Source organism: Nannobrachium achirus (genome assembly GCF_963921795.1).
Source record: "Nannobrachium achirus genome assembly, chromosome: 24".
NCBI lineage: Eukaryota > Metazoa > Chordata > Actinopteri > Myctophiformes > Myctophidae > Nannobrachium > Nannobrachium achirus.
Genome location: NC_137831.1, coordinates 49112485 through 49128193, shown reverse-complemented (window position 1 = coordinate 49128193; position 15709 = coordinate 49112485). Strand labels below are relative to the sequence as shown.

The following is a 15709-nucleotide window of genomic DNA, read 5'->3' as shown; positions in this document are numbered from 1 at the left end:
ATCATGACTTGAAGTTAACAGCTTATTTTTCGGCGTTACTGACTCCACTATAGTATCCATACCACAAGCCAATTCAACGCTCACGCGAGTTTGATCGGCTACTTTATTAACCGTTTGCAAAAAGTACAGCGGTACGGTTACGGTACGATTACAAAAAGCCCCGAGGGGATTGTTTCCTTTATGATCCTCTGTATTCAATTCATCAATAGCCTACAAGAAATGTACAAGACGACGGTAGACAACAATAACAAAACAACACACACACACACACACACACACACACACACACACACACACACACACACACGCGCGTTTACATTCAAACATGATTTGGCAACTTCGGTCCTCCACTTGTTTTCATTCATGCAACTAGTTTTTCCTGCAGAACCTGCGGCCCTGCCCATTTCAGCTCTCACCGTCCTTACACCGGACGTGTCTTCAAGTATCATCACGACACTCACCAATCCACTACCTCTATCTTGTTTGGGAACTGGCAAGAAAGGTGGATTCTCTTCATTTCTAAACCTCTCCAGCTGAGGATAACAACGTATATCTGTACACAGGAGACCTTCAAGTAAACACATCTTTTTTCCTGCAACCGTTTCCTCTGTTTCCAACACCACTAAACAGACAGTTTTGACCCAGGATCCTGACTCCTGCGACCGTCCGCCACCATGAGCTCCAAGCTTTGGACCGAGGAGCAGTTCAACTGCCCCGTGTGCCTGGACCTCCCCAACGACCCCGTCACCATCCCGTGCGGACACAACTACTGCATGGCCTGCATCAAGGACTACTGGAGCAAGCCCGACGCCAAGGGGGCGTACAGCTGCCCGCAGTGCCGCAAGACCTACAGCCCCAAGCCGGACCTGTCCCGGAACACCATGCTGGCCGAGGTGGTGGAGCAGCTCCGGAAGGGCGCCCTCAGACCCGATCAAGCGCGCGATTCCGTCCGGAGCGCACGGAGCACGCGCGGCAGCACCTCCTCGTCCACCACCAACTCCAAGTCCTCCGGGAAGAAGCTGTCCTCCGCGGCGGTCGCCTGCGACATGTGCCGCAAGACGCAGCGGCCGGCGGTGAAGAGCTGCCTGGTGTGCATGAGCTCGTACTGCGAGGCCTGCCTCAAGCCCCACCAGACGCAGGCCGCGCTCAAGCAGCACGAGCTCATAGCGCCCACGGGCCAGCTGGCCGAGAAGATATGCACCCAGCACAAGTACCTGCAGGAGTTCTACTGTCGCCCGTGCAGGGTGTACGTCTGCTGGCTGTGCACTAGCAACCAGCACAAGGGCCACGAGTGCGTCTCCACCAAGGTCGAGCGCGAGGAGAGACAGGTGAGTTGTGTTTGGGTCAGGGACGTGCAGAGGATATTAGAGAGGCAGGGGCTGACATTTCCTAAAGGGCCTTTTGGTGAAAATATTGAAAATAGCAGACCTCCAAGCTCACAACGTGTCGCGCTGCGACGCGTTGTGAGCTTGGAGGTCGGCTATTTTCAAGAATTCTTTCACCATGAGAAGCTGCATTCAAGTTCAGGAAAGTTTTGACATGGTTATTTTCTTGAATGCTGCCTTCAGGTATGGCATGGAAAGGGGGCATTTGCATTTCTTTCACCATAGTAAAACTGCTTTCATGGTCTGGAGAGGGCACTTTTTTACAGACGGATAAAAGGGCAGGGGCTAAAGCCCCCTTTGATGTCTATGTGTGCACGTGCCTGGTTTGAGTTGCTGCACAAAGGGAGATACAGGAGGAGTGGGCACAAGAGAAGGCTGGGCAGTGGGCACCTCAGAGTGTCTGTTTCCTAAAAAGCAAAGAATAAAGTATGCTTTGCAAAAGGGTCTAGATAGATAGATAGATAGATACCTTTATTATCCCAAGGGGGAAATTCAGTAAAAATTGATAGTCTATTGATAGTTGTAGCAAATGTTGAAATATTCACCTTGTTTTCCTTGCATACATTTTTTTTATTGTTTTATTTCTTTACATTTTGTGGGGGAAAAAAACAATTAACGTTGAGATGCTGAGACTTATCAGGTGCCCACTCTTCTGGTTAGCAAACAAAGACCCTGAACTGGTATCTATTTTATGGTTTATATACTTGTTTAATTAATTTTGCGTACCCTGGGGGCTGCACCATGTTGCCAAGCATTAAGCAACTTTCAAGCATATGAGGCACCAGGGCCCTCATGAAAACAGATGTTGTCAGATTTGTCATCTGTATTTAAATTCATCATAAATAAAGTATAAAAAAAAGTTGTGCCAACAAGAACGTTATTGTCATCTTCATATTAATTGTGACAATAATTACATCATTAAGTAAGCCATCAAATGAATCACACAAATGTGGATGGTGTGACTGTGATTCAGTAACACTGTCCACTGTTCATGCCATTGATGGGGTTTTCTTCTTAAGTGGTGCTCTTTTGTTTCATAACTTGTCTGCAGCCTGGCTGAGAACATTCCTAACTACATTCCAGTTTAGTCATAACCGCACCACCCGCCCGTGGTTAAGTCTCTAACATTATTTTGAGTGTACAGTCAGTGGTGCAGGGTTAAAGGTACTAGGCTAACAGTCTACAGATAAGGGACAACTTAAGAATACATATTAGATTGCTAGACCAGCGGTTCCCAAACTTTTTTGTCTCAGGGCACCCCATAAATATTTGTTTTAATCCGAGGCACCCTTACATTATAATTTCACTCCCAGCACCTTATATTTATAGCATATCGTCGTTGTCGGGTGGAAACCCTATATGTCCAAAACCGTTTGTTTTGTATTTATCATCTATAAAATGTACTAAACTAGTGAGAACAGCAGCACACAACGCATCGCATCGCGAGGCGTTGTGTGCTTGTAGATCAGCTGTTTTCACTAGTTTTGTGCGACAGTCTTGTATGATGAAGCAGGGCTTTACTTTACCAAAAGATTTGAAACTTGGAGATATAGTCTAGTAAATCTAGGGAAAAAATACACCCAGGTTGGACAAAATTGTATTATTTCGTTTTTCAACTGATTCTGTTAAGAAATTAGGTCTACTAGCCAGGATAAAAAAAATCTACCATGATCTGCTCACTGCAAATACCCACAGTGGACAAATCAAGTTGGGCTCCCATCGACTTTCTATACAGGAGGAAAATACCCAGAAAAAAAATCAGCTTTAAGTAGGATGTGAGGGGTCTAACTAGGGGTGTGTCATGATGCTGAATCCATTGCAAGCATTTGTTTTGCACAAAAAACATTCCTTGGGCTAAAAACGGCCCCAGAAAATGATGGTTTAGTGATGAAAAGTGATGAGTCATCAAAAGAATCATCTTTTGTTGGCGTTTTCTGGGGCCAATGAATGTTTTTTGTGCAAAACAAATGCTTGCAATGGATTCAGCATCATGACAAACCCCTAGTTAGACCCCTCACATCCTACTTAGAGCAGATTTTTTTGTCTGGGTATTTTCCTCCTGTATAGAAAGTCGACGGGAGCCCAACTTGATTTGGCCACTGTGGGTATTTGCAGTGAGCAGATCATGGTAGATTTTTATTTTATCCTGGCTAGTAGACCTAATTTCCTAACAGAATCAGTTGAAAAACTAAATAATACAATTTTGTCCAACCTCTGCCTTAATTTTATCGGACTAATATGAGGTTTCTGCCCAACAGCCAACAGTGACGATATTTTAGTGATTATGTTTCGAGGAAAACGTTGTGATAATAGCCATTTTGGTTAGAACTGACTGAAAATAACTTTGTACTTCAAGTTTAAAATGATACTCAATATTTTTTGTCCAAAGTGTCCAAATAAATTCCAAATTTATCAAATGATCTTGCGGCACCCCTGGACTGCCATCGCGGCACCCCAGGGTGCCCCGTCACCCACTTTGAAAACCCCTGTACTAGGCTACAGTCTACAGATAAGGTACAACTTAAGAATACATACTAGATTGCTAGACAACAATATCAGTTGCTTAAAAAAGATCTTACGGAAAATTATTTTCAATTTTCAAATTAATTTGAAAGTGTGACTCATGTCGGGGCAGCCACATTGGTTAGACTGACACAATATGTATATTGGCATTCCCAGATATGGGCTTAATATTGATGACATCAGGGATCTCCATATATGGGCATAAAAGGGATTCTGTTAATGTGGTTCCCCTAACGAGGCATCATCTGGGAGTGTCCATATATTGCCAAACATGGGGCAACAACGTGATGTCACAACAGAACAGGCATTGTCAAATACGGGTCAATAATGTGATGTTACGACAGGTCAGCATTACGGAATGACGTACGGACAGGATGTGTACTATTGTATATTTGTGTGTTTGCCAGGGTGTACTTCTTCACACCCAGTGTGAAGTGAGCAGTGGCTCTTATGAGTTAATTTCATAAAATATACAGACGTACACAGGTAACATAACTGTATTTATAGAGCGCTTTTCAAAACAAATGTTACAAAGTGCTGTACAATAAACAAGCAAATATAAAAACAAGACGCAATGAACTGAAACCACAATTCAAATAAAAGTAGAATACACATAAAGCAGCAGAAAGTATATAAATCACAACACAAACACATCAGCAGTGGTTACTAACAAAAATGTTTGCGGAACAAATACGTTTTTAGCTGCTTTTTGAAGGCATCAACTGACTCCGCATTTTTTAAAGATAATGGTAAGTCATTCCATAGAGTTGAGTAGGTGCAACAGATAGATGTAGGAGCGGTTAGCATTGCTCAAAAGGGGGTAGGAAGAGAGCAGATGTTATGTGACAGATCATAAGTTGGACTAGAACCCATGATGTTACACGGATGAGTCATCCTGGGACTAGTTGGGTTCCTGTGTGCTTGTTCATTTAATGGTGCTTCGTCTGGGGGGCGTTCTCCATTCCGCCATGTCGCCACTCCGACATTGACTTCTTATTGTCGGAGTGGCAACACTTCCATAGAGGTTAGGTTTAAGGTTAGGGTTAGTGTCGGGAAGGAGACATGTGGTAATGGAGACATGTCGGAATGGAGAGATGCAACCGCTTCGTCTAACTGCATGACATGTGTTCTTATATCCCTGATCACCTTTCAGAAAGGGCTGTCGCTGATGCAAGCACAGAACAACCAGCGTTTGAAAGACAGAGAGTTTCAGCTGAAAGAGATGAAGCACATGATGGAGGTCATGAAGGTCGGTCAACCAACTGGCGTCAACTAATAAAGTTCAACAAGTCGGTCTCTAGGGCTGTCACGATTATGACATTTTACATGACGATTAATTGTCACCCAAACAATTGCGATTAATTATTTAATTGTGTTTTTGTCGTTGACAACTACATTTCTGTTTGGCTTTTAGGCTTTGAAGTTGCACATGGTAGATATGACACATAACCTAAATATGCAAAGAAACTAACTTTATACTTAAAAAAAGAACATTGATAGTGGAAATAGCAGATCTACAAGCTCGATGTGACGCGTTGTGAGCTTGTAGATCGGCTATTTCGACTACTTTTTGAAAGTGTTTGTAACTATATTAACATTTCTCAACATGGAATCGATTATGCAAAATAATTGCGATTACCTCAAATGATTGCGATTAGACGATTGTGTAATAATTGTGACAGCCCTATCGGTCTCGACTCGTTCACACCCCTTACACCCAATGTTGTTTTTGACAGCAAATTTTGATTTAGTTTTAGTCTTTTGAATAAAATGTCATTCAGTTTCAGTCATCATTTAGTCACCTGAAAAGTTGTAGTTTTAGTCTAATTTTAGTCGACTAAATATCATAAGATTTTAGGCGACTAAGTCTACAGTTGATTTAGTCAACTGAAATGTATTTTGGCAGGCCTTGATGGCATCGTAATGACTGATTTTACACTTGGTTGTGTGCAGAAAATAGCAGATCTACAAGCTCACAATGGGTCGCAGCGCGACGCGTTGTGAGCTTGTAGATCGGCTATTTTCAGCACGCAACACCTGAGAGCAACCAAACATAAAATCACTCTTCTCCACCAGTCCCTCCCTAATGTTTTAGTCTAGTTTTTATTTTGTTGACGAAATTGTCCATTTATTTAGTCGTAGTTTTAGTCATCACAGCTTAGTTTTTATTTAGTTTTTGTCAGTGAAAAAAACACAGTCGACAAACATTTTTCGTCATAGTTTCAGTTGACGAAATCAACACTGCTTACACCGGCGTGTCCCTCCATTTCCCCCAGCAATCGGCAGAAAGGGTGCACGGCGACACAGAGCTGGTGCTGTCGGAGCTGCAGAGATCCATAGAGCGTCTCCAGGAGCTGGTGGAGGACGTGCTGGAGCAGTCTGGCCTGGAGAAGATGATGCAGGCGCAGGAGGTCACAGAGAGCCTGGAGGCGGAGATCAGGGTGTTGAAGAAGAGGGACACAGAGATGAAGGACCTGGCCTCCTGTGAGGACCACATCCATTACCTGCAGGTACTGTGTGTCAGTGGTTCCTCAGCCTTTTCAGGCCCGCGACCCTAGGGGTGGGCGATATGGTGATAATCATCGCTGAGACGATACAATGTCTCCACGATATGCCTTTTCAGAGATATCGTATGTATCGTGATACAATTTAGGGAGCCTTGTTAAAAAATCCTGTTTAATCGTTAATACATCAGTTCTCAAACTTGTCAAGGTCTCCACTTAACTCTGTCAGAGTTACATGCATTGCAGCTCCCAAATGGAAGTCTAGTTTTTGTCAATAACTTAACCATAAAAACCAACGTGAAAAAGAATCGTGATAAAATCGTGTATCGTGATACAACTTGGGAACATATCGTGATATTGTATTTTTCCATATCGCCCACCCCTACGCGACCCCCAAAATTATCCTCGGGATCCTGGCATTTCAAAGAGAAAAGCCTGGGCTAGCCCCCCTGTAACTGTGGCTCACAACATTTTAATTGTATATAAAATATATATAGCCATTCAGATATTGTTCATGTGAACTGGTTTTAGGCTTATCCATTATAATTATGAAATCGCTATGATTTATCACTGGTTTTCCACCGCGGATCACTTCCTCATTTACTCAAAGCGGACAGCAGCAGGCGTCATGTCCCCCTCCGCATCATTCCGAGGCACCAGAGGAGCCGGTGAGATCTGAATGTCCGTGTTAGGTTGGACTACCCAAAATAATCATATTTTAACTGGGGACCCCACAAAATAATCATATTTTAACTGGTGACCCCTCAAAATAATATTTTAACTGGGGACCCCTCAAAATAATCATATTTTAACTGGGGACCCCAGTTAAAATGAGCATGTGAGCATGTAGATCGGCTATTTTCACAATTTCTGCCTCTAATATTTGACAATTTGATTTGTCATATTAGAGGTATTAACACAATTACTGCCTTTTAATCTGAAGGGATGCTTGGTGCCTTGGTGCTGCGCCGTTTCCTCCGTAGGCTGCCGCTATTATTTTGAAGGGCCGGAAGGGGGTTGTTTTAGTTTTTTTGGATTATCACTTGATGGCAACGATTACGTCATCTAGTCACATGACAGTGTGAGCCCAGAAGAGAAACATGGCTGCGCCCAGCCGAGTGTATTTGTGTACCTTATACAGGCCATGCATACTGTACAATGTCTCTTTTGGAGTAAATGAAGTCTCTTTATGGGCTCAATGGATTTACTATGGAGGACGTTCACTTCGCGTGCACGCCCGACGTGCATTGTAAACAAATCGCGGACATTACCGATGCGGGCGCGACGGGAGCGACGTACAGTAAGTAATCATACCTTTACTGTATATACAGTAAGATTGACAGTCCTCACCGTCAACGGCGCCATGACTTTAACCTTTTCAATGACGGTGAGGACTGTCAACGGCAGCAGAACAGTTAAAAAGTCGTTAAATTGCCACTTTGGAAATGTGCATATACCTTCTATACACTTAAACTTTGTGTTGGTTTGTTCACTGTTGAGTGAGAAAACAATGTTGCACATTAAGCTAATCATCTGGGGAACCCCCAAAATAATTTGGGGATCCCCATGGGGGTCCCGAACCCCCAGGTTGAGAACCACTGCTTTATGTGGGCAGGCGGGACACTATCCAGATGAATATTTAAGATTAATTAAACATTTTGTTTGTGTTTGTCTGTGTATTCTCGTTTGTATCGCATGCATGTCCACAGACATGTGAATCCCTGAGTAGCCCCCTGGAGACAGGAGACCTGCCCAGCGTGCACGCCAATCCAGAGGCTTCTTACGAACCGGTCCGCGACGCCATCCTGGATCTCAGGGAGACACTGGAGGACCTGTGCAACCAGGAGCTGAGCAAGATCACCAAACAAGGTTAACGAGACATGGGTTCACTAATCGAAGAAACGCACCATTATGACGTTTAAAGGACGACTTTAGTTTTTTACAACAAGGGTTCATATTTTAGATTGCAATTAAAGAATATAAAAGATGAGTGTTAAATTGATTTCATTTAGTTCTTTCTATTGTTTTAGAGATTCTTATTTCAGTGGTTGGGGGCATGCGCACAAGTGGCTAAATATGTCATTTTACACAGAATAAGCCCATTCCTAAGATAAAACGCAACCTTTCATGGTTGGATGTGACTTATGTGGGCTAGTAGTGTTACTGTAAATAGCAATATTATGCTTATTGGGTCTAAAAACACATATGTAGCCACTTGTACACATGCCCCCATGCATATGCATGCCTCACATTTTAGCACGGTAAACGCGATAAAACAATAGAATGAAGCAAATGAAAACATTTTAACACTCACTTTTTCTTTTCTCTTATTACAATCTAAAATATGAACCCTTGTTGTAAAAAAACAAAGTTGTTCTTTAAGGGGTTTTAATGAAAAAACAGGTAGATGGCGTGAGGGGCGGAGTTAAGGGTTGTTTCTCCGCCTCCTGAACTTGAGTTGTTCCAACTCCATAATTATAATGATATCATGTCTGTTGAAATACAAGCATAGAGTGGACATTTTCATTCATAGCAACACTGCTTCCGATCTTTGTTTTCAGTGAATGACACAACCCTTTTCACATTGGGAGACGGCAGTGGTGAGTTTAACACTATTATTATGATGATGATTATTATGTGTTGTTTATGTTTAAGCTTACGGTTGTGCTCAAAATTATTCAACACCCCCCCCCCCCCCCCCCCCCACACACACACACACACACACACACACACACTCTGCAAATATGGTCTAAATTCACAAACTGACAACTGAATGAAATAAATAAACCATACAAGAACAATGTAAATAGCTCAAAAGTAACATTATTTATTTATTTATTGTATTCAATGCTAAATGCCACTTTCAACACCACTTTCACTTTCAATTATTCAACTCTCAATTATACCTGAAAACATCTGCAATCGACTAATCAAGGGCTTAAATAGTTGCATCAGATGTGCAATCTGGCCTGACTAGAAGTGTGTTGACTTGTTGACTGTGATTAGAGCAGTTAGAAACATGGCTATGTTTAAGGAATAGTCAGAAAAGTTCAGAGAAGAGATTATCGCTTTGTAAAAAAAAAAAGGATATAAAACAATTGCAAAGACACTGAATGTTCCAAAAAGTTTTGAGCATAGTTGACAAGTTCTAAGTCAAAGGAACAGTGGTTACACTAATGAACATTGTCAGAGGGGGTTGAATAACTTCGAGCACAACTGTATGTGTAAGCTTACGTGAATAAGCCTTCTGCCTCTGATCTGTCACTCTCTTACCTTTTCACAGCCAATCGAAGTGAAGCACCAACAGGCGGCCTTTTAAAGTGTGAGTTTCCCATTTTCTTCCTGTATACACATAAGCTGGGCGATTAATGATGCATTTAACAACAAATGTCCCGTTGGATATTGCATGAATGGCACATTTTCTTAACATGTTAATTTCCCACAGTGTTTGGTCTGGGTTCTCGCAGCACAAACAACCGCTCTCAGGGTATGTATGGCACTATGTTGTATATTGAGTCGATCAATCAGTCGATAACTCCATCAAGTAAACTTGACATGATCTTTCTTTGTTGTCTTACAGCACCGACACTTAGTGTCTCAGTCAGCTCAAGGGGTCCAGAAAGGCGAGGATTAGGTACTGTAAACACTGTTGTCAGAGTAAATACTTAAAATACTCACCACTCCCCCCAAATCGTGTTTTTGTGTATGGTTAATGTCTTTTTGATGCTAACCATGAAAATCCTGGTAGTTTCTTGTGCCATGCATATCTCCAAAGCATTTTTACAACTAAAGTCTGGTTTTCAGACACTCACTGAGATGGAGCAAATAAAAAAAAAGAGTGGCCGCGCACACCTTAGCCAAAGTGCCAAAAGTAGACACAGAGTACAATTTTAAAGTCCAAACCACAGCATTCATATGTGTAATATCCATGCATTGACCTTTTCCTGAATGGTGTTAAGGTGTGGGTCCGAGGACACAAGATGTCAGGAGCAGAGACCTGCCACAAGGTGGGTGGGTAGGTGTGTTTGGGGGGGTGTAAGTTGAGAATATAAACATAAATGTAACATAATATATGAAAGCCTTGTAGAACAATTCCTCGTCTTGGTTTCTGTGCTTTAAAAAGTATGTGTGTACACAGCGCAGGTTTTAAAAAGGTCCTCCTTCCTCATTGCAGGAAGTGGGAATTCACCCAGACCCCGAGACAGGCAGAGGAGAGAGGAAAGTGGGAATTCACCCAGACCTCAAGACAGGCAGAGGAGAGAGGAAAGAGAGTCAGGTAAAAGACAACAGCAACACGACACATTGTTCGACTGGTCGCACTAGTTCTTCGCACATCTTAAAATGAAGGCTTCCTCGATATGTTTGCCTCCTCCGCCAGCATTTTTCATAAGCTAAAGCATTCATGTGGGTTTTGGATCCTAATAGTGGGTTGTGCAATCAGAAGAATATAGTTGAGGATCACTGATCTAGGAAAAACAACACAACCAGTCAGTCAAAATTGAAATAAATATAAACATTTTGAATGATTTACTCTAATGTAAATGGTGCATTTTAATTTATATAGCACCTTTATCCAAGGCGCTTTACAGAGATTGTGCATTTCATTCACCCATTCACACACACATCCATACACCGATGGCAGAGGAAACCATGCAAGGCACCAACCTGCTCATCGGGAGCAATTAGGGGTTCAGTGTCTTGCTCAAGGACACTTCGACAGTAAAGCTGGTTGCACACTGCACTGCAGTCTTTCGTTGCGTTTTGGAAATCCGAAATCCGGAGGCCAGGGAGAGAGAGAGAGGAAAGAGAGAGAGAGCAAGGGACTCAGTAGCGACAGCTGCGAAAATCGGAAAAAAATCAACCCTGGTTCCGAACGTGAGGTTGTTTTTTTTGTTTTTTTTAGCACTCCGAAATTCACTCCGATATTCGGCCCGAAAAACGCAGCAGTGTGCAAAGACCTTAACTTTGTGGGAGCCCGGGATCGAACTGGGAACCTTCCGGTTGCCAACGCTACACTATTGTCCTGGTCTGCAAACACGACTAACTAAATGTGCTCCTTTGTTGAACTTTACTTGAACTCCATATAGTTTTACTTGAGCTGGATTCTAACTTGAGTCTGTTCTTCTTGCCTGTTTTGAAAGCATCTCTTCCTTCATATGTCTCTCACAGCTAGGGAGACAAGCTCCAGACCCAGCCCCAGCCCACAGCCTAGCCCACGACCCAGTCCAACTCCTAGTCGGAGGTCTGGACTATGGAACAGATCCAATAGGAACCACACCCCCATTAGCCCTCCCCCAACACCGGAGCCAACACCAGTTCCGGTCCCATCTGTGGTCACTGCCCCAAACCCGACAATAACCACCACCCCAGCATCAACTGGAGGTATAGTATGGCATCATTCTCAAACATTTTCAAGTCAAGGACCTCAAAGTAGGATGTAACCCCCATTTGAAAATATTTAGGTTGTTGGGGACCCCCATAAGATGTGTGTTATACCATATTATATCAAAACAAAATGGAAATAGCTGATCTACACGTTCACAAAGCACTGAACCAGGGGCTCCATGGAGCCCTCTCAAGGACCAATGGGGGTCCCTGGATCCCACTTGATGACTGACATACGGGTTGTAAATGTCAATGTAAATATGCGTGTGCTTATACAATTAACTGCAATAACATTTACGTACAGCATCTAACATGTAATATTGCCTCCCAGAGCCAAAACTACTACTAAATGACATAGTATTCAACATAAGCCCAAAATCCATCTTGTTTTGTCTTTTTAGTCCAATCTCATTCTAGTCTCTCTTGCCTTCAGGATTTAGTCGGATGGCATCGATCAGCAGTCTGTTCCGCTCCCATCGGCGTGCCACTCCGCAGGCCACGCCTATCGACCACACCCAGTCTGCTGCAGCAAACCCACGTAATACTGAACCTCAAGACCTTGGAAGTGAAATGTACCAGAAACGGTTCTACTGCAGTGAGAGGACATGGGAATACATTGAGAAACGGCACTTTAATACTAGAGTTTTCTAAAATTGTGCTAAAAAAATCTGAGCGAAAATGTGCGTTTTTGCTCACCATTTCCGACCATGGATTAACGTAGTTTAATTACACGAGGTTTACAACATGTTTTGAGCTCTGTTTAACCGTGGGTCTCTCTCAACAGGGGGAATGGGTGTGCTAGCTGAAACCCCAATAGAAGGTAAATGACTGCTCATTATCGTTCCGCTTAGTGCTAATGTAATGTCCGTGAACTCGGCTCAGTCTAAAGCCTATAATTTAATGATTGTTTAAATGATTCAGTGCTGATCTCTGTCTTTTTTCGGTTCGTTGTCTGTGTTTTTGTTGGACTTGACAGTTAATCCCAGCCTTTTCTTGGACTCGTCCATGTCAGACTCCATGTCGAATCACATGGCCTTCCCTACGTGTGAGTTAAAGTGAAGATGTCATATTTTAAATGCTGTAAATGTATGAAAATTGTCACTCACAAGACCGTAGATTTTCACTATTCTCGTGGGACGAAGCAATGACTCATGTGACCTCTCTGTCATTCACAGTGAGGGAGATCAACATTGATAGCATCCAGGCCCCAGAGCCAAGGACCCGAGAAGAGTTCCTACAATGTGAGTTTTGACAAAATCTTACCTCTTGAGAGGCAAAATACCACAAAACCATGCTATTAGGTCTGTCACGATTATGACATTTTACATGACGATTAGTTGTTACTCAAATAATTGCGATTAACGATTTAATTGTGGTTCTATCGTTGACTTACATTCCTGTTTGGCTTGTAAGCTTTGAAGTTGCATATGGCAGATATGACACATAACCTAAATATACAAAGAAATTACTTACATATTTGACAACTTTATACTCGAAAAAGTACCTTGATAGTGGAAATAGCCGATCTACAAGCTCACAACATTGTGAGCTTGTAGAGCTTTAGAGCTTGTAGATCTGCTATTTCCACTATTTTTGCCTTTTCTTTTAAAAATATATGAACATTTTTCAACATGGAAACGATTATGAATAATCGCGATTATGTCAAATAATTACGATTAGACGATTATGTCATAATTGTGACAGCCCTACATGTATCATTTGATATCATATCATGATCTCACCAACCTCCTCCTAGATGCCGTGTCTCTGACCCTCGACGCCAACACGGCCCACCGCCGGCTGGCGCTCTCCGACGGCGACACCAAGGCCACTCTGCAGGGGTCAGCGCAGCAGCCCTGCCCCGACACGCCGCAGCGCTTCGACGGCTGGACCCAGGTGCTGTGCCGGGGGCCCGCCTACGCCCAGCGCTCCTACTGGGAGGTGGAGTGGAGGGGGCGGGGCTCTTCGGTGGGCGTGGCCTACGGGGCCCTGCAGAGGAAGGGCTCGGACGCCCGGGCGGGGCTGGGCTACAACGCCCAGTCCTGGAGCCTGGAGGTGTCGGACACCTGCTGCTCGGCCCTGCACGACAACGAGAAGAGGGACATCGCGGTCACCTACTCGCCTCGCGTGGGCGTCTTCCTGGACCTGGCGGCGGGCACGCTGGCCTTCTACAGCGTGGCAGAAAGCATGAGCCTCCTGCACACCTTCCGCGCCAACTTCACGCAGCCGGTGTATGCCGCCTTTGGCGTGGGCAGCGGGGTGGGAGTGGGTCTGGACTTTGCCCTCGGCCAGTTCAGCTCGAGTACGGACAGTGTCAAGATCTGTCCCATGTGAGTGAGGACCAGCTGGTAAAGTCATTGGCATTAATCATTTAAATCCTGTTCAAAACCTATCGCAGGTCTAAAAAAACAAACAAAAAGAAAAACGCCTCGCATTGTGACGTGTTGTGAGCTTTCTTTTACTTTTAAGACATTTTGCAAGATTTTTTGCCCAAAATAGGGACACTAGGTGGAAGTGATTAATGCCCAGGATCAAGTTTCCTGTAAGATAGTCAGTGTTCAATGGTTGTTGGGTCTTCACAGTACCAAGACATGGATCCCATGAAAGCGCAGTAGTTGGTTAGAAGTGGAAATGATTGCTGATGTGTACAATAGGATGACCAATGCGTGCCACAGGAAATGTGTTCCCCGCACTACAAGGAAGCAAAGCTGTCAAAGTGTGAGGCTGGACCGCTGTGTCGCCAAGCACCTGGACCTGCACGCAAGACTGGGACGCAAACTAACCGAGCTGTTCTTCCACCAGGATGAGATGAGCCGTAGGCAGTGGCTAGAGTCTGAGGGGAGAAGGGCTCATTTTGAGGGGCTGGGATGTGGGTGATGGAAAGGGCCAATAACATCTGGATTGTATCTTTTATTTAACTTTGTTTACATTTTATCTATTGAAAATTATTTTAAAACGCAATCCAGTTCAGTTCAAAGTGGGTTTGCTATTTTAACTTATTCCTTTTTTTTAAAAGGCTTAGTTTTTAAGTTATGTCTTTTATTTGTTTTAGTGTTTTAGTTTAGTTTTTGCTCATTTACTACCATAGCTTACCATAGTTAAATGACATGAAGTTTACCAAATGTTTTTGAGCTCTGTTTAACGATGGGACTCAACAGGGGGAATGGGTGTTCTAGCTGATTTTCTTTTTGTAATGAGGTATTTTTCAGTCTGTTGTGTTGAGTTGATTTGTGATCTTTTTTGAATTGCATTGTGGGAATGCATGGCTGTAGTTCAGGAGGCAAGGTTATACTTGCCTTTTTAGTAGTTTTAGTATTGTTATTGTAATATGAGGTATTTGTCAGGGGTGAGATTAAAAAACTAAAAATGTATTTTGTAAAGAACCAAGCAAAACATACCTTTTAAAAAGAATGTATACACAAGTAAAACTGACTCGGCAAAGAAAAAGAATGGAAGGTAGATATATCCACCTAAAACTAGGCTTATTATTCGAGTTGTCTATGAAATAAACTGAAAGACAGAAACTAAGGACATTTTCTCTATGGTTTGTGTGCCTTGATTTAGTTTTAATAACCTCGAAGGAGTTAGAGCACTTACTTGAGGGTGTAAGGATCCTGGTTTGACCCTGGCATTGAGTTGAAGTGTTGTTGAGCAAGACACAACTCAATCTGGGAACCACATCATCAAAGAAAGGGCGACGCCCACTCGGCCTGTCTCTCTTCCTTTGACTCTGGGCTTAACAGAACAAGGGGCACTGATACTCGGAATTCCCCGGTTGAGAAAGAATTTGCATACTAGTTCCGGTTGTAAGCCTGGTTCTGTTCCCTCCAGAAACTACAATCGCAGAACTGCTAGTCTGTTACTCTACTCACGGAACACAACAGACAACTAACATGCCATGGATGCTAGTGT

At 43.2% G+C, this 15709-nt stretch overlaps 1 protein-coding gene across 1 annotated transcript; it reads left to right on the top strand.

Annotated features, from left to right (window-relative positions):
- Positions 1–674: 674 nt before the first annotated feature.
- trim25l (tripartite motif containing 25, like) lies at positions 675–14131 on the top strand (the record flags this gene model as incomplete). The annotated part of the gene is made up of 11 exons (XM_080720616.1): positions 675–1328; positions 5062–5157; positions 6185–6418; positions 8122–8281; positions 8974–9012; positions 10372–10427; positions 10587–10688; positions 11582–11654; positions 12231–12335; positions 12973–13038; positions 13554–14131. The coding sequence occupies 11 exons, from the start codon at positions 675–677 to the stop codon at positions 14129–14131; spliced, it is 2163 nt and encodes a 720-aa protein (XP_080576742.1).
- Positions 14132–15709: the final 1578 nt, after the last annotated feature.